Source organism: Pelophylax lessonae (genome assembly GCF_965119305.1).
Source record: "Pelophylax lessonae genome assembly, chromosome: 1".
Taxonomy (NCBI): Eukaryota; Metazoa; Chordata; class Amphibia; order Anura; family Ranidae; genus Pelophylax; species Pelophylax lessonae.
In genome coordinates, this window is record NC_138768.1 from 510,277,667 (window position 1) to 510,305,570 (window position 27,904).

Genomic DNA, 27,904 nt, shown 5'->3' on the forward strand with positions numbered 1-27,904 from the left:
CCGTCCTGTCACAAATGGCCAGTTTTAGAAAAGTGAGATCTTAAGATCTCACAGCCGTTACTCTGAAATATCCCCTGCCCAGATTCTCTAGCTCAGAGGTGGAGAATCAGGGGGAGAAGCTGTGTGATTAGAGGATGAAGACTTCTTTCTTCCGATATATCAGCACCAGTGAATATTAAAAAAAAAAAAAAAAAAAAATATATATATATATATATATGTATATATATATGTATGTATATAATGTGTGTGTGTGTATATATATATATATATATATATATATATATATATATATATATATATATATATATACTGTGTGTGTATATATATATATATATATATATATATATATATATATATATATATATATATATATATATACTGGTGTATATATTAATATATATATATAGTGTGTGTGTATATATATATATACATACATACATACTGTATGTACTGGTGTGTGTGTGTGTGTGTGTGTGTGTGTGTATATATATATCTATATGTGTATATATACTGTATGTGTATACACTGTATGTATATAGGTATATATACTGTGTGTGTGTGTGTATAGATATCTTTTCATGTGTCAGAACATGTCATTACGAGTTCTTTTAAACTTTAGTTTCACTTTTTAAATTTAGCGGCGGCTGTAATCTCACAATATCTCGTGAGATTACAGGCAGTCCACCCAGTTATACACAGATCTCGGCAGTTCTCAGAGAAAAAACTTCTCTGATCACCCTGTGAGAAGTGAAGTTCTCCGCCTTCTTAACTGGGTGCCAGAGGAGATATTTTTTCTCTGAGAACTGCCGAGAAGTGAACTGAGAGAGAACTTCTCAGTTTACTAAACATGCACCTAAGTACAATTTGCTTTAGATTTACCAAAACTATGGAATAGAAGGTCCCACCTATCTATCCATTCACTGTATCCAGTCAGGCAGGCCCCTGCACTACATCAGAGGTGTCCAGCCCAGAGGCGTAACTAGAACCTTCAGGGCCCTGATGCAAGAAACCATGAAGGGCCCCCCAGACCCCTGGCCGGGGCCCTTACCTTCAAGCCCAGGGCTCTTCCCACTAATCCTGGGGCTCTTTACGCTCGTTGCATGGCCTTTTATTACGGTCCCGCAGCAGGATTCTTTCACAAGTTCTGCAGTGGGCCCCCTTTCTGCAATCTTGGGGCCTCCCCACAGTGGTGCAATGCCAGGGTCCGGTCGCAAGTGTGACCTTTGCAATCCTGGAAGTTCACCCACTGGTTTGCTACCGGGCCCCCTGGAGCATGGGGCCCGGTAGCGATTGCAACCCCTGTAGTTACGCCCCTGGTCCAGCCCATTGGCTGCATGCTGCCCGGGTCCGTCTGGATGGATGGCATGCAAACTTAGTTGATGGGTGCAGGATGTGTGTGCAAATGAGGTCAGCTGGTGAACTACTTCCTGTGTCCTACTGTGTGCAAATGAGGTCAGCTGGTGAACTACTTCCTGTCCTGATTTTCACGTCCCAAATCTACATGCCAGGAAGGCATAAACTTTTTATATGGAGCACACCAGGGACTAAGATGAGGCCTTGTTCTAAAAATCAGAGAGATTTTATTTTTCTACAACACAGGTACATTAATGGTATATTGGTACATAGAGGAGCTGAAATTTAGAAAAAAGGCAACTGCAGCAGAAGACCTTGTAAACTGATGTGCATTCCTGACATAGATATAGGGTAGTGGGGAAAGAAAGTGTTAAAGTTACTTGCAAATGAATAGTTTGTATTATGTTTTTCTTTCCTTGTTTCTAAGGAAACTAGTTTGTCTAACACATTATTTCTTTATGCAAGCTGTTTTCCTATACTAAACACTATGCCACTCGAGGGCCTTGTCTATAAAGCTGTGGTAAAATCGTCCTGATTTCAACAGAATGTTGCTGCGTTTTATTTTTTTGCATGCGGGGTCATAGAGCTGGCCAGGGACCATCGGGTCCCCGGTCACCTCAATGGCTTTTACAGGCGTGCCAGTTTACCATAAAGTGGTAAAGCCACTGCTAAGATTGCTTTTATACTGTATGGAATTGCTGGCTGAAAAAAAAAAAAGGGGGGGGGGTAGTGGATAAAGAGACTTCCCTGAGCTAAAAGTCAGTCCCAGATAAAGTAAACATAAAAAAAAAAAAAAATATATTAAGTGAATACGCTTTAATTCTTTTTTGCAGCTTACCACTCCTAAATTAGGTGTCTGCAATAGTTTTCTTTTTCAGACTTTCTCTGTTACTTTTACCTAGTATTCTTGCAAATAACATACTTCCTACATGGCTGTCCTCCCTCTCTATTGTATACTATGTATGTGAAGTGACCATCACACTGCATTTCTGGCAAGATCAAGAGGTGTTTTTCCGCTTGAAAAAAGAAAAGTAACGCCACATATAAAGAATTACTCATTGGTTCTGCTTTTTTCCTATGTATTCTTTTGGTGAGAGTCATCCAACCTATGTGTTAACACGAACAACTTTAGCACTGCGACTTTAAAGGAATGCTTTTTTATACATATATATATATATATATATATATATATATATATATATATATATATATACAGTGGGTACGGAAAGTATTCAGACCCCCTTAAATTTTTCACTCTTTGTTATATTGCAGCCATTTGCTAAAATCATTTAAGTTCATTCTTCTTCCTCATGAATGTACACATAGCACCCCATACTGACAGAAAAACACAGAATTGTTGACATTGTTGCAGATTTATTAAAAAAGAAAAACTGAAATATCACATGGTCCTAAGTATTCAGACCCTTTGCTGTGACACTCATATATTTAACTCAGGTGCTTTCCATTTCTTCTGATCATCCTTGAGATGGTTCTACACCTTCATTTGAGTCCAGCTGTGTTTGATTATACTGATTGGACTTGATTAGGAAAGCCACACACCTGTCTATATAAGACCTTCCAGATCACAATGCATGTCAGAGCAAATGAGAATCATGAGGTCAAAGGAACTGCCTGAAGAGCTCAGAGACAGAATTGTGGCAAGGCACAGATCTGGCCAAGGTTACAAAAAGATTTCTACTGCACTTAAGGTTCCTAAGAGCACAGTGGCCTCCATAATCCTCAAATGGAAGGCGTTTGGGACGACCAGAACCCTTCCTAGAGCTGGCCGTCCAGCCAAACTGAGCTATCGGGGGAGAAGAGCCTTGGTGAGAGAGGTAAAGAAGAACCCAAAGATCACTGTGGCTGAGCTCCAGAGATGCAGTCAGGAGATGGGAGAAAGTTGTAGAAAGTCAACCATCACTGCAGCCCTCCACCAGTCGGGGCTTTATGGCAGAGTGTCCCGACGGAAGCCTCTCCTCAGTGTAAGACACATGAAAGCCCGCATGGAGTTTGCTAAAAAACACCTGAAGGACTCCAAGATGGGGAGAAATAAGATTCTCTGGCCTGATGAGACCAAAATAGAACTTTTTGGCCTTAATTCTAAGCGGTATGTGTGGAGAAAACCAGGCACTGCTCATCACCTGTCCAATACAGTCCCAACAGTGAAGCATGGTGGTGGCAGCATCATGCTGTGGGGGTGTTTTTCAGCTGCAGGGACAGGACGACTGGTTGCAATTGAGGGAAAGATGAATGCGGCCAAGTACAGGGATATCCTGGACAAAAACCTTCTCCAGAGTGCTCTGGACCTCAGACTGGGCCGAAGGTTTACCTTCCAACAAGACAATGACCCTAAGCACACAGCTAAAATAACGAAGGAGTGGCTTAACAACATCTCCGTGACTGTTCTTGAATGGCCCAGCCAGAGCCTTGACTTAAACCCAATTGAGCATCTCTGGAGAGACCTAAAAATGGCTGTCCACCAACGTTTACCATCCAACCTGACAGAACTGGAGAGGATCTGCAAGGAGGAATGGCAGAGGATCCCTAAATCCAGGTGTGAAAGACTTGTTGCATCTTTCCCAAAAATACTCCTGGCTGTATTAGATCAAAAGGGGGCTTCTACTAAATACTGAGCAAAGGGTCTGAATACTTAGGACCATGTGATATTTCAGTTTTTCTTTTTTAATAAATCTGCAACAATGTCAACAATTCTGTGTTTTTCTGTCAGTATGGGGTGCTATGTGTACATTCATGAGGAAGAAGAATGAACTTAAATGATTTTAGCAAATGGCTGCAATATAACAAAGAGTGAAAAATTTAAGGGGGTCTGAATACTTTCCGTACCCACTGTATATATTTTATACATTGAATTGCTTTTTTCTCTTGCATTTTATGGTATTTACAGTCAGGTTCATAAATATTGGAACATCGACACCATTCTAATCTTTTTGGCTCTATACACCACCACAATAGATTTGAAATGAAACAAACAAAATGTGCTTTAACCTTAGACTTTAGGCTTTAATCTGAGGGTATTTACATCCAAATCAGGTGAAAGGTGTAGGAATTACAACAGTTTGTATATGTGCCTCCCACTTTTTAAGGGACCAAAAGTAATGGGACGATCGGCTGCTCAGCTGTTCCATGGCCAGGTGTGTGTTATTCCCTCATTATCCCATTTACAAGGAGCAGATAAAAGGTCCAGAGTTAATTTCAAGTGTGCTATTTGCATTTGGAATCTGTTGCTGTCAACTCTCTCAATATATGAGATCCAAAGAGATGACACTATCAGTGAAGCAAGCCATCATTAGGCTGAAAAAAAAAAAAAAAAAAAAAACCATATAGCAAAAACATTAGGTGTGTCCAAATCAACTGTTTGAAACATCCTTAAAAAGTAAGACCCGGAAAACAACTGTGGTGGATGAGTGAAGAATTCTTTCCCTGGTGAAGAAAACACCCTTCACAACAGTTTGCCAGATCAAGAACACTATCCACTAGGTAGGTGTATGTGTGTCAGTCAACAATCAAGAGAAGACTTCACCAGAGTGAATACAGAGTGTTCACCACAAGATGTAAACCATTGGTGAGCCTTAAAAACAGGAAGGCCAGATTAGAGTTTGCCAGACAACATCTAAAAAAGCCTTCACAGTTCTGGAACAATATCCTATGGACAGATGAGACCAAGATCAACTTGTACCAGAGTGATGGGAAGAGAAGAGAATGGAGAAGGAAAGGAACTGCTCATGATCCAAAGCCATACCACCTCATCAGTGAAGCATGGTGGTGGTAGTGGGCATGAATGGTTCTCTTGTATTTATTGATGATGTGACTGCTGACAAAAGCAGCAGGATGAATTCTGAAATGTTTCGGGCAATATTATCTGCTCATATTCAGCCAAATGCTTCAGAACTCATTGGACAACGCTTCACAGTGCAGGTGGACAATGACCTGAAGCATACTGCGAAAGCAACCAAAGAGTTTTTTTTAAGGGAAAGAAGTGGAATGTTATGTAATGGCCAAGTCAATCACCAGACCTGAATCCGATTGAGCATGCATTTCGCTTGCTGAAGACAAAACTGAAGTTAAAACGCCCCAAGAATAAGCAGGAACTGAAGACAGTTGCAGTAGAGGCCTGGCAGAGCATCACCAGGGATGAAACCCAGCGTCTGGTGATGTCTATGCGTTCCAGATTCAGGCTGTAATTGACTGCAAAGGATTTGCAACCAAGTATTAAAAAGTGAAAGTTTACTTTGATTGATTGTTAATCTGTCCCATTACTTTTGGTCCCTTTAAAAAGTGGGAGGCACAAATGCAAACTGTTGTAATTCCTACACCGTTCACCTGATTTGGATGTAAATACCCTCAAATTAAAGCTGAAAGTCTGCAGTTAAAGCACATCTTGTTTGTTTCATTTCAAATCCATTGTGGTGGTGTATAGAGCAAAAAGATTAGAAGAGTGGATGTCCCAATATTTATGGACCGGACTGTATATACACCTATTACCTGGTTATTATTCTTGGACATTGTTGAACAAACTTCGCTCCCCTTTTTATTGTACTTACACTGATTTTAAATGCTAAATAAACATATAAAAAAAAAGTCACTTTTGTTAAGGAAAAAAACCCGCTGATCAATCATTGTACACTTCTGGGAAAATCGATGAGCCAACAATTCAAGGCAGAAACCATATGTCTGGGGGCATTCTATACAACAGTGTAGAGAACTCCTCCAGGTTGCCATAATACATTACATTTTATAGACTATTACAGTGGCAGCAGACTGAAATGGAAAGATGCATTCCATATTTTCTTCTCAAGTTATCCTCTAGGGCAGCATTGAAACCTGGAAACCGGAAAGACGTCCTCCACCGTTTACAAAAACAGCCACATACCCTCGAGCCACAGTTTGTTTCCTCTAGGCTGAACTGCAGCATCACTCGTTTGATGTTTTATCAAAAAAACGTAGCCTAGAAAAAAAATACTATTTTCTCTTTCGTTCATTGACTGACACAGCTACTTATCTTCTTGACCATTGGGTTATACTGGCCCCTACAGGAATTCGGACACTAGGCAGGAAAAAGCTTGACTACGCCTACGGGGCAGTCCCAGGGGGTATATTCCCACTCTCAGCTATAAGCATTGTTTTTTTTTTTGCCTAGTCAGGAGTAAGGACCTAGTTCCTTGCTGGGATCTCTGGTCCTGGCAATTTTTTCCTTTTGTGAAAAGAAATAGGGGGTGCTACCCATACAAATGTGCAGCAGCACTGAAAATGGGGAAAATAAATGTGATAAAAGGATATAGAGCGCTCAACACAATCATAAATTGTAAACATGTAACATCTGGGTTGTCCAAAATACTATATTGATCATCATACAGTGTTAAAAGTTATAAATATTTCAGTGGTACATTTTATAAGGTATATTAATTTAAAAAAAACCTTACTATGAAGTACTTCCTTGTAGGATATGGTACAGCAAGTAATGGAGGTAAGCATATATAGAAACATATACAATATTTTATTCAAAAATCATATTAAAACCATTATATAGGATCAGTGTGTACAATCATTAAACTCAATTGACAAACATGTAGGTGAATGGATTTCTGGATTCTGCCTATTCAACGCGTTTCGCGGACTGATTTATACAGTCACCGCCTCATCAGGAATAGAGGCAGTTGATTCACCTTCCAAAACTTAAAATAATAGAAAAAACAGGAGTAAGACATAAGAAACTACATATCTTTTGTATATATATATATATATATATATATATATCCATCAGGATAAAATAGACTAGACTGCATTTTATAATATACTAGATCCCCGAAATCACCAAGAAGCAAGGGGAAGGGAGGAAAAATCAATAAATCAAAAATAGGGGCAAATATGAATAAATAAAAAGAAGGGGAAGGAGGGAAATAATGGGATTGTTGGGGAGAACAATACAAAAAAGAGGGGAGAGATTACAACTTCATAAAAATAACTAAGTCGTCCCCTTAATCGAAATGTATAATCATGATAAGGATATCCATTCCCATTTATTTGTTATGGCTTAATGGCAGAGAAAAGGATGGGGATAAAATTTAGATGAATGGAAATGGCTGGCCAAGTGGTAATTGGCATAAAAAATTAAGTAAAAAGTCAAAATGGAGATAAATACCCGCTTATCCAACAAAGAAATGCCGCAGTGTATAGTGGAGAGCCAAGAGGAGCCACCATTGGCGTCCTCCACATGCGCTCCACTAATAAGCTGGTCCCACCGGAAGTGACGCGCCCCTGCCGACGTCACTTCTAGTGCGGGCGCATCACGCTACATCCGGCCGCAATGGGAGGCCAAGGACAGCCCTCCCATTGCGGCACTAGGCAGCCCTGATCAAAGACCAGGAGAGGCACAGCCAGCCACAAGCCTACCTCTGCTTTGCGCCCAAGGCTCCACACAGAGGGCAAATGGCGGCAAACCCCAGAACACCTGTCCCACCTGGAACAATAACATGAACAACAGCACGAAGCAATGTGACAAAAGAATTTATCCAACAAATATACTAATATAAGAGCAACATAATATTAACAACTTGTTACATTATTACAAAATCTAATAGATATAATTTATAGTATTAGCTACGTTGCCCACAGAATGCCAGAGAACTAGGACATATAAATGACATATAAAATCCAAAACCAAAATAAGCATAACTAGCCTAACATGGAAAGAAAAACACAAAAAAAATAAATATTAATAAAAATAGAAAATAATAAATGAAAAAAACACCAATATATATATTTTTTTATTTATTTTTCTATTTTTATTAATACATATTTTTTTGTGTTTTTCTTTCCATGTTAGATTATTTTGGATATTTTAGGTTATTTTTTTTTTAGTTATGCTTATTTTGGTTTTGGATTTTATATGTCATTTATATGTCCTAGTTCTCTGGCATTCTGTGGGCAACGTAGCTAATACTATAAATTATATGTATTCGATTTTGTAATAATGTAACAAGTTGTTAATATTATGTTGCTCTTATATTAGTATATTTGTTGTATAAATTCTATTGTCACATTGTTTCGTGCTGTTGTTCATGTTTATTGTTCTAGGTGGGACAGGTGTTCCGGGGTTTGCCGCCATTTGCCCTCTGTGTGCTGCCTCGGGCGCAAAGCAGAGGTAGGCTCCCCCTTGTGGCTGGCTGTGCCTCTCCTGGTCTTTGATCAGGGCTGCCTAGTGACGCAATGGGAGGGCTGTCCTTGGCCTCCTGTTGCGGCCAGATGTAGCGTGATGCGCCCGCACCAGAAGTGACGTCGGTGGGCGGCGCGTCACTTCCGATGGGACCAGCTTATTAGTGGAGCGCATGTGGAGGACGCCGATGGCGGCTCCTCCCGGCTCTCCACTATACACTGCGGCATTTCTTCGTTGGATAAGCGGGTATTTATCTCCATTTTGACTTTTTACTTCATTTTTTATGCTAATTACCACTTGGCCAGCCTAATTACCACTTGGCCAGCCATTTCCATTCATCTAAATAATTTTATCCCCATCCTTTTCTCTGCCATTAAGCCATAACAAATAAATGGGAATGGATATCCCTTTATGATTATAAATTTCTATTAAGGGGACTACTTAGTTATTTTTATGAAGTTGTAATCTCTCCCCTCTTTTTTGTATTGTTCTCCCCAACAATCCCATTATTCCCCTCCTTCCCCTTCTTTTTATTTATTCATATTTGCCCCTATTTTTGATTTATTGATTTTTCCTTCCTTCCCCTTGCTTCTTGGTGATTTTGGGGATCTAGTATATTATAAAATGCAGTCTAGTCTATTTTATCCTGATGGAGATATATATATATATATTATATAAATTCCCGTTTAGATACATCTTTTGCACCAATTCCTTTGCCTGCCAGTGGATTAAGTCTGTATACTTGAGTTAGGTCCAGTCTGCACCAATATGGCCGACTCCTTGGGAGGACATTTATGCCCCCTATAGTGTATGGTCAGGGTCATGGCTTGGCTGTCCTGATTGACCTGTCCCACCGGATTATGATATTCTGTTGACAACTATGAAGTATGGTAAGCTTGTATATCTTTGAATAAATAATGTATAAAATATAATTCTGTTATGATAACTCTGATATACAAAAGATATGTAGTTACTACTTCTGTCTTACTACTGTTTTTTCTATTTTAAGTTTTGGAAGGTGAATCAACTGTCTCTATTCCTGATGAAGCGGTGACTGTATAAATCAGTCCGCGAAACGCGTTGAATGGGCAGAATCCAGAACATCCATTCACCTACATGTTTGTCAATTGAGTTTAATGATTGTATACCTAAACCTTTATAATGGTTTTAATATGATTTTTGAATAAAATATTGTATATTTTTCTGTATATGCTTACCTCCTTTACTTGCTGTACCATATCCTACAAAGTCCCATATATAAATATGACCATGACTAGGTGCTAGGACTAGCAGGTCTGTTATTTTATTACTCTAATACTTACAGCCATGGATGTGGATTTGGTACTGAGAACAGAGTTGATTATTACGTTTACTATTTCTATGAAGTACTTCCTGTCGATGCTCTTGCGGTACCCGGAAGTAGAAAATTGTAACATGGGGGGCGCCGTTCCCGGCTGGGTAAAACCTCCTCCCGTCCTCCTGGGATCTCACAGAGCGCGGTGATGTCAGCACATCGCTAACCACGACGCTTTAGCCGGCGGCTTGTTTTTAATGCTTCTGATTACTACGTTGCCGTAAGTGCATATTTTATATTGTCACTAAACCGACGTATTTCACTATGGCGCATCTTCTGTTATATTTTATGGGGAGTGTTATCCTTTGAAAAGCTGCCATGCTGAATTTAAGTTGGAGGTACACATCCTTCAATTTCCCTTGGAGATAAAGGCCTTGGTTTTGATTAGGGCTGCAACTAACGATTATTTTCATAATCGATTAGTTGCCGATTATTTTTTCGATTAATCAGATAAAATCATAAAAAAACTCAATATGCCTTTTTCGTTCATTTATTGCCCCCCGGCAACACCAGTGATGGGGCACTGTTTACAGTGCCCCATCATGTTGCAGCCATGTCAGAAATCATACCCTTGCTAACTCTACTTCCTGGCGCCTGTATTTTGTTATACTTTTTTAAAATTGCTGAATGGTAATTTTAAATTGCGAGACCATGCTGCAACTAAGAGTCAAGTGTTTGGCTTGCAGTTGCAGATCAGCCCCTTTTAACTGAAAAGGGGGCGGGGGGTAAGGCTGGGTTCACACTGATGCGAATTGGACGTGGGTTTTTCTGTATCCAATTCGTATGTCAGGAGAGTGTGACTGGCTCTTAATGGAGCCAGTTCACAAAGCTCTGGGGCGGCTGCAGAGCGGTTTGCAGGAAAGTCCTGTGCATTTTCTGGTCTGTTTCAGGTCTGAATTGAGCCAAGAATTTGGGCCCGATTCATTCCTGAAATGAAGAACAGGGACGCACTAGATCCCCTGTTGTGAGCCGCTCCACACAACAGTGTGAACCCAGCGTGATAGGTGGTGCTACATGTCCAACTCTGCAGCATGCGTTAAAAATGCTGCAGCTGTGTAGTAAAACATTTCAGCCACATCATGTGTACAGCCCTATGTGACTGCTTTGTTAGGATTCGGATGCACAGCCAGAGGTGGCGGTAAATCCATGGCTCAGCCGCCCATGTAAAAGAGTCCTTAGGCTGCATTAACACTCTGCATTTCCTGAACATGTGACAAAGTGCATGGGAAATGCATGTTTTCTCACGCATTTTAAAAATGTACTGCAAAATCGCATAGTGATTGTGGTGCTATTCATTTTCAATGGCACTCTAAAAAAAAGTTATCAGACCCACGTTTTGTCATGTGACATACTTGCAAAGCCGCATACCTGAAAATGTTCTAGACCTTCTATGGTGTGTTTGTCAAAAGGTAGGGCAGCCCATTAGTGTGAATGGGACCTCAGGGGTGGCTTATAGAAATGGCCTGGTGGAGATGTGCATCAGCTGGAATTCTGAACTTTATTTACCTTTACACCCCCCTCTCCACTCACTCGTTTTCAGCAGAAGCACTACAACATTCAAACTCTGCAGCCACTGAAGGTTACAGTGCACACAGAGCATGGTGAGGTCAGGAGAGCAGAGCTCGGGATTCAGGGAGGAGGAGGGGCAGGCAAAAAACTTCTTACCTTATCTTTCCTCTCTGCATTCTGCAAGAGAACACTGCCGATCACAAGGGGAGGGGAGGGGGAGTTTCAGGACCCAGAAGTGTTGTGTTGACTCCCTCACTGACGTCACAAGAAGGCAGAGAGGGAAGGAGGAGGGAGGGGGAGGTCACGGAAGTGCCGAGCTGTGGAGTCTGAGACAGTGAATGCAGCCGACGGCTTCATACTCAGAGGAGAAAGGCAGGGAAAGTCCAGAATGCAGCGCAACTAATCGGAGGATCAACTAATCGATAATGACAATCGTTGACAACGATTGTAATTATCGATTATTATCGATTTTATCGATTAGTTGTTTCAGCCCTAGTTTTGATATACCCTAAGTCAGCCCTCAAAAATTCCGCTCGCATTTTGCGAGTGGAATGATGAGGATGGTGAGTAAGGGCTGTGCTTATGGGGAATGTATTGGTGCCTGTCGCCGCCATTCACAGCGTGAATTTGAAATTACAGAAAACAAAAAAAAATGGCGTCTGCAAAAGTTTGGGCACCCTGTAGAATTTATAGCATGCACTGCCCCCTTTGCAAGGCTGAGACCTGCCAGTGTCATGGATTGTTCTCAATCATCGTCTGGGAAGACCAGGTGATGTCAATCTCAAAGGTTTTAAATGCCCAGACTCATCTGACCTTGCCCCAATAATAAGCACCATGGGATCTTCTAAGCAGTTGTCTAGAAAACTGAAACTGTAGGATCCTACACTTGAAAAAAGAGCGCGCATGCCCACTGTGAGCCTTGCGCGAGCTCTGAAACGCATCGTGTCACCACCAGCTCTGGTGACGCATGCAGCGTACGCTGCGTTCCAACTTGGTCCCCAGACATCAGCCGAAGACGGAAGATCCTTCGGCCAGCTTCTTCCCATCGACGGACTACACCGTACCGGCTACAAACATCCATCTCTCCGGGACCTTTTGCATCTACATCTTTTTCCTTACGCACCGCCGGAGCTGTTATAGCCTACCACTGTTTATTACCATGTGAGTTGCTACTAACTGTGTCTACATCATTTTAATAAATACTGCACTTAGAGGCGCTCTGTGTTTCTTTTCACTTGTACAAATATGGTCTTCATGGAAGAGTCATCAGAAGAAAACCTCTTCTACGTCCTCACCACAAAAATCGTTTGAACTTTGCAAATGAACATATAGACAAGCCTGATGCATTTTGGAAACAAGTTCAGTGGACCGATGAGGTTAAAATTTAACTTTTTGGCCCGAATGAGCAAAGGTATGTTTGGAGAAGAAGGGGCACAGAATTTAATGAAAAGAACCTCTATCCAACTGTTAAGCATGGGGGTGGATCAATCATGCTTTGGGGTTGTATTGCAGCCAGTGGCACAGGCAATATCTCACGAGTAGAAGGAAAAATGGATTCAATAAAATTTCAGCAAATTTTGGATGGTAACTTGATGCCATCTGTGAAAAAGCTGAAGTTAAAGAGAGGATGTCTTCTACAAATGGATAATGATCCTAAACACACCTCGAAATCCACGGGGGGTTACATCAAGAGGCGTAAACTGAAGGTTTTGCCATGGCCTTCACAATCTCCTGACCTCAACATAATTGAAAATATATGGATAGACCTTAAAAGAGCAGTGCGTGACAGACAGCCCAGAAATCTCAAAAGAACTGGAAGACTTTTGTAAGGAAGAATGGGCAAAGATACTTCAAACAAGAATTGAAAGACTCTTGGCTGGCTACAAAAAGCGTTTACAAGCTGTGATACTTGCCAAAGGGGGCAGTAGAAGATATTAACTGCAGGGTGCCAAAACTTTTGCAGACGCCATTTTTTTGTTTTCTGTTATCTTGAAAGTGTAGATGATGGAAATAAAATCTAACTTTTGTTGACATATTCTAAGAATGTCTAATCTGTAATTTGATACCTTTTGGAGATTTTTCCATTTTCCTTGGCTTCTTTATGCACATTAATACAAATTTTTACCTGGGGTGCCCAAACTTTCGATCCCCACTGTATATAATTTTTGTCACAAATTATTTTGTTTTTAGTTAATGTCAATAATAACCTTAAATTTCACAAATGGCGCAACTTATCGTTTTATATTGATGGTGGATATCTCCTTTTTGAGTTGCTGCTCCGGATTGTATATTTTAGCGCAGTTTACTTCCCTATAACATTTTGCTGTTTAGAGGACCTGGTCCTCTTTGAGGGTGTATTTTTTTGTTTTTTTTCAGGTGAGCTCCAGTTGTTTATGGTTGAGCTCCATGTTACCTGGTTTGCTACAGTTTAGCCTTGGGGAATTTTTTCTTGCAATTCCCACCCCTCATGTTTGGCACTGCTTTGGGACGTTTCAATGGTCAAGAAGATAAGGAGCTGTGTCCGTCAATGAATGAAAGAGAAAATGGGATTTTTGACTTACCACAAAATCTATTTCTCTGATGTTCATTGACGGGCACAGCACCCACCCCTCTGTGGAGTTGGCTTTCTTATGACACTGCTTGTAACAAAACTGCGTGCCTATAGCTGTGAGTGGGTGGTATACCCCCTGGCACTGCCCCATAGGTGTAGTCGAGCATTTTCCTGCATAGTGTCCTCCTCCTGTAGGGGGCAGTATAACCCAATGGTCAAGAAAAGCAGCTGTGTCTGTCAATGAACATCGGAGAAATGGATTTTACGGTAAGTCAAAAATCCCATTATGCAACCCCTCCACGTCCACTGTCTGGAATCGCAAGGTTCATTTTATTTATGCTTTAGGCTGTCGTGCTAGTTGCAGAGGCCTCCTCCTATGTGCTTCCCTGTGATTCCAGGGACAATGGACTTAGGTTGTATATAGGTTTTTCTTCTAGGCTACTTTTGTTAGTATCCTAGTTAAGGGACCTTCCCTCCCCTTTCAACCTTTTTGGTGTTCCCGGGGGTTGCTTCTCTGCTGGAGAAAAAGCAACTATTCCTGTGGTTGCAGGGGTGCTAATGGAGCCCTTACCTACATTTTGGGCAGGCTCCAAGTCTTCCCCTGCGTTGCTTCATTTGGACCACAGCATGCTCCGTCACAGGTCCCCCTGAATAGACAGCAATATGGTGGGTATAAGTATACCCTGGTGCCGACATCCATAGGACCTCATGATGGGAGCACAAGTGGGTGGGGAATGGAGCAGTTGGTGGACCTGGATCTTCCCAGGATTGAAAACAGCAGACTTCCTCCTGTCAACAATGCTACACCATGCAGTCTGATTCTTGCATGACACATTACCAGTCTGGCAGATGGCTCCAAGGTAGGTTTGTTGGAAAATTTCTTATAGTTCCCCTTTTTACAATACCCATACTGTGGGGTGGCACAGTGGGGTTTATCCTTGAGAGAGGAGGTCCTCTCTTTGGGTGTTGGTTGGTGTGGGCGTTTTCGTCTCTCCTAAAAGCTCAGGGGGTGTTCCTGTCTGCTATTGATATGGCAAGTTGGAGGCAAAAGCTGCAGGGAAGACACTTGTGCAGTCATATGGCTACTGGTGCCTGCTTACTCTATTTTTACCATTGACTACATTCCCATTTTTTTTTTTGCAGCAAAGCAAGTTGGTGATATAGGGGCATCTACTGGGCATTAGTTGGTTTTCTAAGCTTGATTTTGGTCCGTAGCCCACCTTTAGTTAGTAACATGTTACATGGTGTACCCTGAATTATGAAAGGTGAACTTGGCCCTTTTTTCAGTACTCGGGCTGGATTTACACCTGAGCATCATGTTTTCACACATTGCTTTAAAAAAGACCTGGATTCTTTCCTGGGTGTACATAATATAACTGGGTACTAATATTTATAGGTAAAGTTGATCCAGGAAATATCAGATTGCCTCTCGGGGGACCAGGAAGGAATTTTTTTCCCCTGCTGTAGTAAATTGGATCATGCTTTGCTGGGGTTTTTTCGCCTTCTCCTGGACCAACTGCGTGTATATGGGATTGTATGGTTGGGTTTTCTTTACTGTTTTTTTGTTTTTTTTACTGGTTGAGCCAGATAGACTTGTCTTTTTTTCATCCTGACTAACTATGTAACTATTATGATAGCCTTTTAGGCAGCACAATATACGGAGTTTCACACAGACCGTTGCAACTCAACATTCTGAAAGTGTGGGTCGAGTATGTCCCATGGTTAAGACAAAGTGCCTGTGATCTGTGTTGTATGAGTAAGAAAAAAGGTCTTTTGACTTATGTTCTCTTCCTTTTGTACTTTAATATCCCTATTGATGGCTACAAAACTGAGGCGAGCTGGAAGTGAGAGAAGTTAAAAAAAAAAATGGGTTGTTTCTGCATTTTTTTTTTTTTTGCCAGTTTTCAATCATCTGAAGGTTGCTGCTTATAACCCATGGTCAGACTAAAATGTCGTGTCCTGTACTGTATTACGAAAAAAGGGTTTTACAAGTAAAAAAAATCATTCCATCTTTAGTTGGGTTGCTGTGCCAAAAAATGTGTTTTAACAGTGCTTGCATTTAAAATGTGAAGTTGTAGAAGAGATGTGGTGAAAGTTTATATCCAATATATGGAGGGGTAAAATGACCATGGTAACGTTTTTTTGTGCTTAAAAGTTCCTTTTTATAATCCATTCTAATTTTTGTAAATGAGAAAAGAAATGGAATAGAAATGTGTTTGTGTGTTTTTTTGCTTTTGTAAATATGCATTTGAAACATTTAATGTTGACCAAAAATCATCCTATTCTTACAGACTCCTTTTCAGTCTTCTGGATTAGATACCAGTAGAACAACTCGACATCATGGTCTAGTGGACAGGGTGTATCGAGATCGAAATCGTCTTGGATCCCCCCATAGAAGGCCTTTGTCAGTAGACAAACATGGACGGCAGATATCCTTATTCATTCTTTTGTTAAATTTTTAATGTCTTTTTTTTTTTTTTTTTTTTTTTTTTTTTTTTTAGTGGGTTGGAAGGGATATTTTATATAATCTCTATATCCAATTCTTAGGTGGCAGCATTGGAAGACAGGACTGCTTTCACAATACTACTTTTAGCCTCCCAAGATATTGGTGTTCTAGATGGTAAGCTCATAGCTGAAGGAATTTTGAAATCCAGGATTAATGTACTGAAACCTGGAGAAAATTTGATTTTTTTAGGAGAACCGTAGGTGTCGCTCCCCTTTGCTTTCAAACTGTGTCTCTGCAATTTATGTACAGTCAGTTACTGATGTGATTAGCTTGTTCAGTCTTGACCTCTGCAAAAAGCTTCCTTCTGTTGAGCATGCTCGCAGAGGACAGACTTTCTTATCAAAATGTGGCTGCTTTCTAAAGAAAATTACCGTAATTGTAAGACTTGCCTTAAGCCCCCGTTCACATCAGGCTAATTTGACATGGTAAATCGCATGCCAAATCTGAGCCTATTGCCCGCAACGGCACCATCCGAATCAGTGTGATGCCAATTTAGCCGCACCGATTCCCAAAAGTAGTTTCTGCACTACTCTTGGCGACTTCGAGGGCGAATTCAATAGACATCTATGCAGGAACCCCCATACAGATGTCTGTCAAATCGCCCCCGAACTTGCACTGACATGCGGCTTTGATATCATGTGAGTTCAGTTGAACTCGTATGATTTCAAACCGCCCTAAGTCCAATGCTCCTGGAATGTATTTAGCTGATTAAGGGCTTATTTACAATGTTTTAGCATATGGAACGGGTGCCCTTTCTATGTGCTCTGGGGAGTGGTGTTCTGTGTGTGTATGTTGTTGTTGTGTGTTTTTGTTTTTTTTAAGTTTGGCTTTAATGCTGTTAGATAATGTATTTTAGCTAGATGTTATCACAACGTATTTATTTCTGTGGTTTGCGCAGATTGGACGTGACTTTTCTGGTTTGATTTAAATTATAAAGATTTGTTTTGCTTATGACCTTTTTATTTTGCTCTGGCAGGTAATATTGGGGACATAACTTGCTACCTCTTTGTTCATATACAACACCAGTTACTGCAAAATCTTCCAAATGTGTGTATTTACAGGACATTATAAAATTGTAAAACTACATTCTTAACTTTGGTTGGGGTAATGGTTTTCCTCATTATGATACATATTTGTTAATTTTGAGTCCTGGCAGGGGTTATGGACTTGCCGATTATTTTTTAAACAAATGATTCATTAAAGCTGGGCATAGACAAATCAAAATAAGAATATTTTAGCCCCCGTTCACATAGGGGCGATCCGACTTCGGGTGGCGACCTCCGAGATCGCGGTGCGAGCAGCGCGCCGCGACCTCGGAGCGGCCGCCACGGACTTCATAACATTGAAGTCTATGGCGGTCGCCTCCTGGTCGCCCCAAAGAAGCTCCGGACCCTTTTTCTAAGTCGGAGCGACTTGTGTCGCTCCTTTTAGAACGGGTCCGCAGCTTCCCTATGGAAGGCGACCTGTGAGGCGACCAGGTCGCCTCACAGGTCGCCTCTATGTGAACGGGGGCTTAGCAGGCACTGGCCAAATTTGTGTGTGTGGCCCTCTTTGTTCAACTTCTGTCAAAAGGACTCTTTGAAAAACCTTTGTTGATCAGCAGCTGCAGCCTCTGCTGACATCCACTGTCCCATAGGGATGCATGGAGCATTCGATCCTATCCGCCTGAAAAACTGACAGGCGGATAGGATCGCCCTTGTCAAAGGACCCTTAGAAACTGTTTCATTTTAAAAGCAACATATAGCAAATATATAGACAAAAATATAAATAAAAATACATTTTAAAATGCTGGACTAAATTATATATTTTTTATTTCAACAATGTTGTTGGTACATTATTAATTGTGTTGCACTAAGGTTATAAGCAACTTTTTTACACTACTTGTATGGATTGTTATATCATGTTATTCCTTAACTTATGTTCCACGTAGACAGCTGCCCATATGGATCGGTATATTTGTCGCCTCCACCTGATACTAGCTGGAGACGGTAGGTTTATTTACTTGCAATTTACAATTGTGCTGTTGAATTTACACCTTTTCTTAAAATGTTTTGGTTCCCACTTTTGCTTATTCTGTGAGAAAGAAAAACTATGCATACCGTCACCTCATGCATTTAGGCATGCTGAGTGGACTGGTTGGGCTAGAGGGGCATACCTGCACACTCCAAGGGTCACTAGTATGGCTTACCCATAAGACTAGCCTAGATTACATCAGCTTCCCCAGACTTCATAGAACTTCCTGGAGAGGGACATCGTCAGAGGGCTCTATATGGGCCAGTGATCAAAAGCTCTGGTTATTTGTGTCGTCTGTTTATATGCCCCAGCTTTTCTCCATGCCTTTGTTTGGACCACGGTGGATAATCCCTCCCAAGGCCCTTACTACTCTGTGCAATCTATTCCCCATTGAAGACAAATAGTACAACCTGTTCCTTATAAAAGGCTTTGAAACAATTGTGAATCGATCTCATGTACTGGCGATCCAGCTTCTGAAATGCTCATAGGCGGCCTTTACTCTTCTATATATGGGACACTTTCTGATTTTATAATGATATTGTGAATCCTCTACACCTACCCTTCCCTGAAGAAGCCGAGTAGGCGAAATGCATTGGACACCCTTACCTTGCGCCACTATAGGGCATCTCTTTATGTACCTGTGTGGGTAGGGTGTTAACAAGAGGTCCACACATGTCTTTTGTCTCTGTGTGTGTTTATGTATTTTGTTTACTGTACTACTGTTGTATAGTATTTTATTAGGATTATTCTGAATAAAATATATTTTACATACTTTTTTGATTGGTATGTCTCTCATAGCGGTTGGTCCAGCACCGATATAGCCCTCTGTTTTTTACTGTTCACAAATTTTTGGCTATGCGTTTTAGGGTGGTGGTGCAGGAATAGATTGATTGGACGTTCATCTTTTATATATAATTTCTCCTCAGTCCCTATAGCTACAGAGGTGAGGCCCTATTTTAAAGTTTTTTTACTGCCTGTTTAGAAAAAAACGACTTTAGTATACACAGTAATGTTACATTTATTCTCCATTCGGCATGTGTGGCTGCATGTGCGATTCAGCATGTCTCACTAATCATATTTTCTAATCATATCTTCCAAAGAAAAAGCTCAGTATAAATTTCTAGTTGGATGTAGTCATAATAATGTAGTTCTGATTAATCTTAGCAAAAATGACAGCTACAAATATTATTTCTTAATTTTATAGTCTTAAATTGTAGGTGAATGCAAATGATTTGCAAACCACACAATTACACTGGGCACTGTTAATTTACTGTATGTAGCTTATGACTGTGGATGGAGCCTGAAGATGATGCACGACTGCTTACGCTGACGTGCTGCAATATTGTACTGAGCAGATCTGTCATTGTCTTTTAGACAGTGGAATCTAGACAGGGGTGGTTGTAAAGCTGAATCTCACTATGGAACTATAGAATATGCTTCCATGCCTAGTGTGGTCAGTTTGAAACGGCATCCAGAGGAAATGACAGGATGACCAGTTATTTAACAAATTACATGAAATTTTATTGTTTGTGATAAGCTACACTTTAAGGTGGAAATTTACCCTTGTTTGTTTGGAAATTACTGCATTCTTACAGTATGCATAATCTTTAAATGGGGTGTATGTGCATGAGCGCCTGCAGTTGTAGAGTTAACAACTACTTGTTTTTATTTAATGCACTAATATACGAACACTGCCCACCTTGTCATATTTTTCAAAAGGTTGACTCTTAAATTGCTTGAAAAGTTTGTATAGCTGAAAATTAAAATATACTTATCTTAATCCTACAGGAGGCAAGAATTGATTGTTAGACCATGGATAATATGTCACTGCCTTCAGGTTATTGGACCCTGGCAAAAGCTTTGCTGGGAACCGTACTCACCTTTTGAGGTTCTAGTGTTTTTTGTGTTTCTTCTTTTTCTTCTTTTGCTAATGTCCTTAGGTGGTGGACCTCCTCCTTTATACTGGTTTTTACTTCCTTCTTTAACTGACTTTATCAAGATCTGACTGCTTATTGCCTTATGGCTCACTCGCAGTTTGTAAATTAGCCTCGATTTACATCTTAGGAACTGTACCCAAGGGTGCTGGATCCTGTGTTTTGGTGTTCACCTTGGTACGTGACCCAACACATGAATTGGCTACAGAGTGCTATACAGGTCCAGGGCCATGGTCCATTCCTTTGCCACACACCCCCTCAGGTTCCCTTTGGTGGATTTGCCCACCATGACAGGTGAACCCTGGGTGGGACAAGCGACCTGGAAAAGGTAAGACGGGGTTGCTCTGTACCTTTTACATACCAGTTGCTGGCTATATAGTGTCGGAGTCTTTACTTGGTTCTGTGGTACACACATTTTATCCTTTCATCCTACAGGGCACAATACACTGCTAATCACACAAGAAGTTTAGTAGAGACAGGTTGTAGGACAATCTACACTGCTATAATTGTATTGCTTTATTTGGCTTCATAGTTTGCGTTGTTATAACGTTTACCTCTTCGCACCCTTGCTTACAAGACACCTAAATACACACATTCCGTCACACCAGTTGCTTGATACCACAGAGAAACAGCTGCAGGAACTCAGTAAATTTTTAGGTTACACCAGTTCCTTCTTCCCAGACACACTGAACCCCTCATTCCACATCCATCCACTGAGTACCTTGCAGGGGAAGATTCTTAATTGGCAATATCGAATTAAAGACGATTTTCTGGCTAAAAGCTTGGTTGGCAGATTGAGCTCAGGAAAGGTGCCTTTTACACATGCCCTTCAAAGGTGTGTTTCTCTTTAGGAGTTCCCTTGAGAAATACATTGAGATGGTGGAAGGGAAGGTGATTCCCTCACTACCCCACTAACCACAATCCTAATTGAATAGGCCTCTTCTACCTGATTTGCACTATCTGCAACCTCTCCTTCAATGTGTCATCAGCTAATACAGATCCGTCCTTTTGTGGCAGACCCTCTACCTGTAAGCCAATTTGATCTGTTCAGAGGCTGACTACACAACAAAGGTTCACCTCCACTTCCGAAGTTGGATGGGTGGTTCTAAAGACATTTCCTCCAGCTTTAATCACAGATGTCCCAAGCTTTTATTTCACTCCATTTTGTGAGTGGTGCCCAAAATCCCTATTACTGTTCCTTTCCTACTTGCTGCTTCACAAATGGAAACAGTTTTTTGTTTTTGCAGCTTACAGTCAGATGGGGAGGTGGTCACTTGCTTTCCTTTTTAGGCAGAATAACAGACTTTTCAAAATCCTACACATGGACCCTTACACTTAGAAAAGCATGTACCATTGTGCACTTAAAACCTTTTATTTAATTTACGATGGTACCTAGGCTCCTAGGTGATCTCTTGTAGGCCTGTTAACTAGGTCTTTTGCAGCTACTAGGCTTCTGCTCTCATGAGAGATTTCCTAAATGTAATAGAAAACGCATTGTGATGGGTTATATTCCCTATTTCTTCACAATTGTAGCACTCATTTTGTGGAAACATTTACTATACCATGTTGTGCTATATCATTAGACCCTTTATCACATCCTGAACATTCATATGCCAGAGTACCTTCCAGATCTTTTTTTTTTCCTAGGCTCCTGAGTCCTATATCTTTTGAACCATATGCCCAAATGCTGATGCAAACACTTCTCCCTTTTGATACCCGCATCCATCTCTGGCTCCTTCCCCAAACTTTTACTTCTCTCAGGGTATTTGAAACTAATCTTGACATCCTCCTTTTTTACATTTTCTTCAGCACAACTTTGTGAATCGTTGACATTTTGGTTGCTTTCCATGATAGTTTTTCTGGCTTTGGGACAGCCAGTGCCTGGTTTTCTCCACTAAAGGTCACTGAAATTCTACTTCCCACTATGTGGGGAGGTTGGCTTCACTACCTAGACCCCTTTTTACACAAATTTCCTTGGCCTACTACCTACAGATTCTGCCTTTTGTGTTTTGATCATGCCATTCCTCCTTATCAGGGTCAAGGATTACCCAGTTGCCTATTTTACGTGCTGAGAAGTCCACCTGCTCTTGAATTCTCAAACACCTGGTTTTTGGTACCGGTTGTCCCAATTCACCACCTTAGTACTTGTTTTTCCCCTCCACATACTATCTGTAGGTGCCCTGGCTTTTACCTACTTATTTCAACGAACATCTTCAATTATATGACTGCTCTGCAGACTCACCCAGAGATCTTCCACTTTTATTTCCCTGCTAATCACTAGTTAGCCACTTTCCAACCTCTCGGCTGGGCATGCCAATTACCTCCCCTATACTCGCCTCTATTAGATGAGCAGTTCTCACTTAACATCATGATGGGGAACCCCATTCTAGAAATGTTGCAATTTTAGGAATGGGAACCTTCTTCCATTTGGAATCCCCGAACACCTAGTCCTGGGTACCCTGCAAGTCTTTGTTGGGCCTCCTATATATATCCTCTTCCTAACATCTTGGTAACTGCTGTGCCCCTATAGAGACTTGTGTCCTCGTGCCTATGCAGTGCCCCTTTGTGCTTAAAGGGTTTATTTGTTAAAAAGGACCTCTGTAAAAATGGAAACCACTCTCTCTGGCTTTTCATGTTTTTTTCCTGGGGTCCTCATCTTCTTATACTACATGGGTACAAAGTATTCTGGAAGCCAGTCCTCCTTGCTTCCTTTGGCCTCTTATCGCCTCATGTTTTAATGTAACTCTCCATCCTCAAGTCCTACCTTAAAAGGTGTCCTTTTTCCCTCAGAATGAGTTCCTCCTTCCTTACCTGAGCTCATTCTCCCAAGGATGGCAGGGTTCTTGTGATTTTTACCAGCAAATAGCATATGTTCTCGCAAGCTGCAGGGCCAACACTGTTTTTTCTGTTCAGTTTTCCAAACCGTTTTCTAAATGGTGGCTCTTTGAGCATCTACTGGTCATGCTTCACCTACAAGGTTCTCTTGTCAGTTGTCTGTTTAGGTTTGTTGACTTTTCTTGTTTGTTCATGTGGGCCTTTTGTTCATGTGGGCCTGTTGGTTTTGATTCCCACCACTCGATTTTTTGGCTTGGGGGCATCCCATAATCTAGAAAAAATTATTGTCCCTAAGGCTCCATGTACACGGGACGCTGGAAATGGCCTTTTAGGAGCAGTTGGGCGTTTTTTTCAGAAGCCCCTGAACCCATCTACATTTTATCTTATCTGTCCATGTACACCAGGTCGTTTACAGTCATTTGCAGGCAGCTGCGTTCAGGGACTGTTTTTAGAACGCAATTATTTGCATTCGAACGTGTGTTTCCCGGCGTTACAAACGCGTCCGAACGCGATGACCCGCGTTTTTCCATTTTAAAGGGGAATCATTTTTTTGACCTCTAGGAACGCTTCTAAACGCAAACGCTGCTAAACGCCCGCTAAACACGGGTACAAACGCGACCGAACGGACGTTTCAAACGTCCTAAAAATTTCAGCATTCAAAGGAACTTTTAACAACGTCCCGTGTACATGGAGCCTTACTGTAAGATCAAGATAATAGAAACATTCAGGTACCTTAAAATTCCATATCTTGGAGTATAGTACAGAACATAGATCCCTCTTTTCTCTGTGACCTCCTTACTGCTTGCCTAAAAACCGGAGCCTCCCAGTATAAGTGTGGTTATATGGGTACACTGGGGGTGTGGTTCCCAGCAAAGCTTTTGCCTGTATCCAAGCACCTGAAGGTAGCAGCATATAACCCATGAATGAATCGTGTCCAGTATTGTACTTCAAGATGTGTAATATTTACAGGAGGTACTTCGACATTTCAATTATTTTTATGTAACTTGCAGCCTACCTAGCACTACTTGAGTATGTACCTTTTTTGTTATTTCAGTAGCTGGAGAGACACTGATTGTTTATTAGCTTTTCCTGACACCAACTGTGTAAGATGTTTTATGGCAACCATGGTTTACTTATTTACTGGCACACTTAGCAGATGTCCAGTTCATGCATTTCATAGGAACAAAATCCAGTTTGGTTCTTTTAATGTAATTTGCTTTCATAAACAGACTGTGCTTTGGTAAACTTTAATTTTTGCCAGTGTAAAAAAAAACAGCATGTATAAAATATATATACCAAAAACAACAAAATATTGTCTTATGCTGTAACTGGTTAATTAAATGTGAGATGCCATTGAAAATGTATACCAAAGCTATAAAGACTGTGCTGTTGCATCAGTTCCCATCTGCACTAACCAACTCATTCAGTTAGTGTTCACAGTGCAATGCCATTTTAAGAGCCTGTTCACATGCTGGGCGGCAGATACTTTCAGTGCTTAAGTTCTAATATGTTCCTTCTGCTCCTGATTCTCTCCCCTTTTGTGGTTGAAGACCAGGGCCTCTGTACCTCCAGGCATTTGGCAAGCCCTCACCTACTGTCCCTTCTTTTGTCTCAAAAATGGTGGTCTTGTAATACTGTATGTTGTGAATGCTCCATTCATCTGGCAGTTCCAAACTTTTTTTTTGGCTATAAGTGCATCTCAAGTCCATAAGCAGAGTATTTCCACAACTTTCACACGTCAGTTCCACTTCCTACTCCGCTCACAACACAGAGATAAGATCAGTGAATAGATGTTTATCGATCCTCTTCCTTTGCCATCCTGAATGCCATTTGCCACCTTGAGTGTCTGTCATTATTTTAAGTGTTGCTTGGACTCAGAATTCTATGTGCAGTTAAATTAGCCAATAGGAAGCTAAATACAGTTTATGGTTTTTGGTCTATTGTTTTTTTTTTTTTTGAAGCTCAAAAGAAGCTTATACATTTTTCAAGCTTCAAGCAACATTACTTTATGGTGTGAAAAGACACAATTGAAAACCAAGAGATTTTGGATATGTTGAGTGTTTTTGGAGCTTCAAGCTTTAAAAATTCTCATGTGTGAATGGGGATGTAACATATTTTCTGACTCTCTCCCACCATTCCTGTTTTCTTATTTTTTTTTTAATTTTGCAGGTTTTGTTCACGTGGGCTTTAGCTTGTACAGGAGCAGTGTGTACAGCAACCGCATACAAAGCTTTTGTAGAGCTTTCGGCAAGCTTTGTTAAACCTTTTAAAAGCTTCATTCAACTCCAGTTTGTAAATGTTAAACATAAAAAAGCTTGTTAAAACCCTGTTATTTAATCACCACTGGGTTTTGCTTTGTAAAAGATACCTAGAATTTGGAGGGGAAACTTTTTTTTTTTTTCTTGACTTCTGTTTCTAAAATTGTGCAAATCTTTCTAAATTTAGGCCAAAATGTATTCTGTTACATTTCTATAGTAAAAATAACCCAAATCCGTGTATAATAAGTCTGTGTGTAAGTTGGTCTAGCTATTGTGTATACTGAAAATATTTGACAATTGTTCAGTCTTGATGTACTGACTGTCTCATTTCTTGAGGTCCGAAAATGCTAGGACAGTACAAATACTCGCATATCGACTGTCCAGGGTATTTAGTAAGAGGCATGTTGAGTTTTTTGAATTAGTAATTTTTGGTTATGATTTTTTGGAAAATGTAGAAATGTAAATAGTTATCTCTCAAACACAGTATAGGCATATTTAGAATTACACCCCAAAACACATTCTGCTATGCCTCCAGAGTATGTGGATGCCACATGTGACTTTTTCCACAGCCTAGATGTAGAGGGGCTCATTTTTTTTTTTTTTAATTACACAAAGTTGTCAGTTTAATCAGATTTCTCACACGCAGCATAGGCATACTTGGAATTAGGGCTGCAACTAACGATTATTTTCATAATCGATTAGTTGGCCGATTATTGTTTCGATTAATCGACTAATCGGATAAAAACCAAAAAAAAAAAAAAAGTTAGTGTATAATTTAGTTAATAATCTTGAATATCTATATGCAGTGGTAAATATAAATATCCAGCTATATAGTTGGATATTTAATCCACTCTGAGACAGATATATGTATTATTAGAGGTTTAAATGTGGTACATATCAGACTCCGAGATCAATATTTTTAAAAGACCTAAAACACTGTTTTGCAAATTTTCAGACCGGATTGGTATATAATATTTATGACACACTCCCTTATTAATAGGCAGGTAGCTGGATACAAGCTCCCTGCGCCTGCTGTCACTTATGCTGGCCATGCACAAACTAAATTTTTTTTAAGAAAATTTTTAAAAACATTCATTTGATTTTCGAACAGTTAGTGGGGTCTATTCCATTTTCGTTGTCAACCACAGTGACAGGAAAATTTGAAGGAGCAGAATAGAAAACTTCTCAATCAAACAAATCTTCAAATAGTGGATGTAGTTTTTGCTCAGAAGTTTTATTCATTTTAAAATATATTTTTAAAAACAAGTGGAATTTTCAAACAACACTCGTCCACTCAACGAATTTACAAATAATTTTTGAACGAATATAGATGGAAATATTTTTGTCCAAAAATCCAATACATGTATGGGCAGCAGAAGACATTTAGTAGCAGCAGCATGCTTTTTTTTTTTTTATCACCTGTCATGATGGGATTAAAAAAAATGTAGCCCTTTATAGTAAAAAAAAAAACAGATATCGCTACTGTAATATAATTATAATTTCTACTGTGAAACAGTGAAAGTATATCTTGTATCATTTGTATGTATATAAAAAAAATATGCCCAGAAGTTGGATATATTTTATCTGGGAGTTAGACATGAAGCTATATGAAGGGTGGAGGAGGGGAAATAACATTTTTATATTAAAGTAGTACTAAAAGCTGAGACTTTTTTTTTTCTATGGATATAATAATTTTAAATATAATGCACAATACTAGTAAACTTTTACTTTAAATGCAATTGTAATGCCTTATATCACCTCTAGTCTATTGGCCTCCACCTTCTCTGGGTTCAGATGCTCATCTTCCCTGCACAGAGCCCTTAGTGTCAGTTCACACTAGGGTGACACGACTTCGGGTGAGTTATGCCGTCGCCCATGCACCGCGACTTCGGCGCGGCTTACGACTTCACATAATGGAAGTCAATGCAAGTCACTACGATGTCGCCCTGAAGTAGTGCAGGAACCTTTTTCTAAGTCGGAGCGACTTGTGTCGCTCCTATTAGAACGGTTCCAATTGCACAGCACGGTCCGCTACTTGTCAGGCGACCAAGTCGCCTGACAAGTCAGAACAGTGTGAGCCGGCACTTAAAGTGATTGTAAACGTTGGATTTTTTCTTTTTAACAATCTTGTCATACTTGCCCGCTCTGTGTAATGATTTTTCACAGAGCAGCACTGATTCTCCTCTTCTGCCCCCCCCCCCTCCCCCCACAGCACTTCTGGCCCCTCCTGCCTTCAAAGTGCCCCTATAGGAAGCAGAAAAGTATAGTACTGTATAGAGTGTCCCTATAGCAGGGTAAAAAAAAAAAAAAACTCTGCCTTTAGAATCACTTTGTTCCTTCTCTTTCCCAGGACTACATTTCCCATGAGGTATTGCTCCTCACACATTCACAAGTTCTCTGCCATCTACATACATGTA

General features: G+C 40.4%; 1 protein-coding gene across 2 annotated transcripts in view; it reads left to right on the top strand.

Annotated features, from left to right (window-relative positions):
• The window catches only part of CRTC1 (CREB regulated transcription coactivator 1), a 310,977-nt gene that overhangs the window by 99,242 nt on the left and 183,831 nt on the right, over positions 1–27,904 (top strand). For both annotated transcript variants that reach the window (XM_082263685.1, XM_082263686.1), the window contains exons 3-4: positions 16,233–16,370; positions 18,374–18,435. In XM_082263685.1, coding sequence (XP_082119811.1) covers positions 16,233–16,370; positions 18,374–18,435 — 200 coding nt within the window. The remainder of the gene's footprint in view (positions 1–16,232; positions 16,371–18,373; positions 18,436–27,904) is intronic.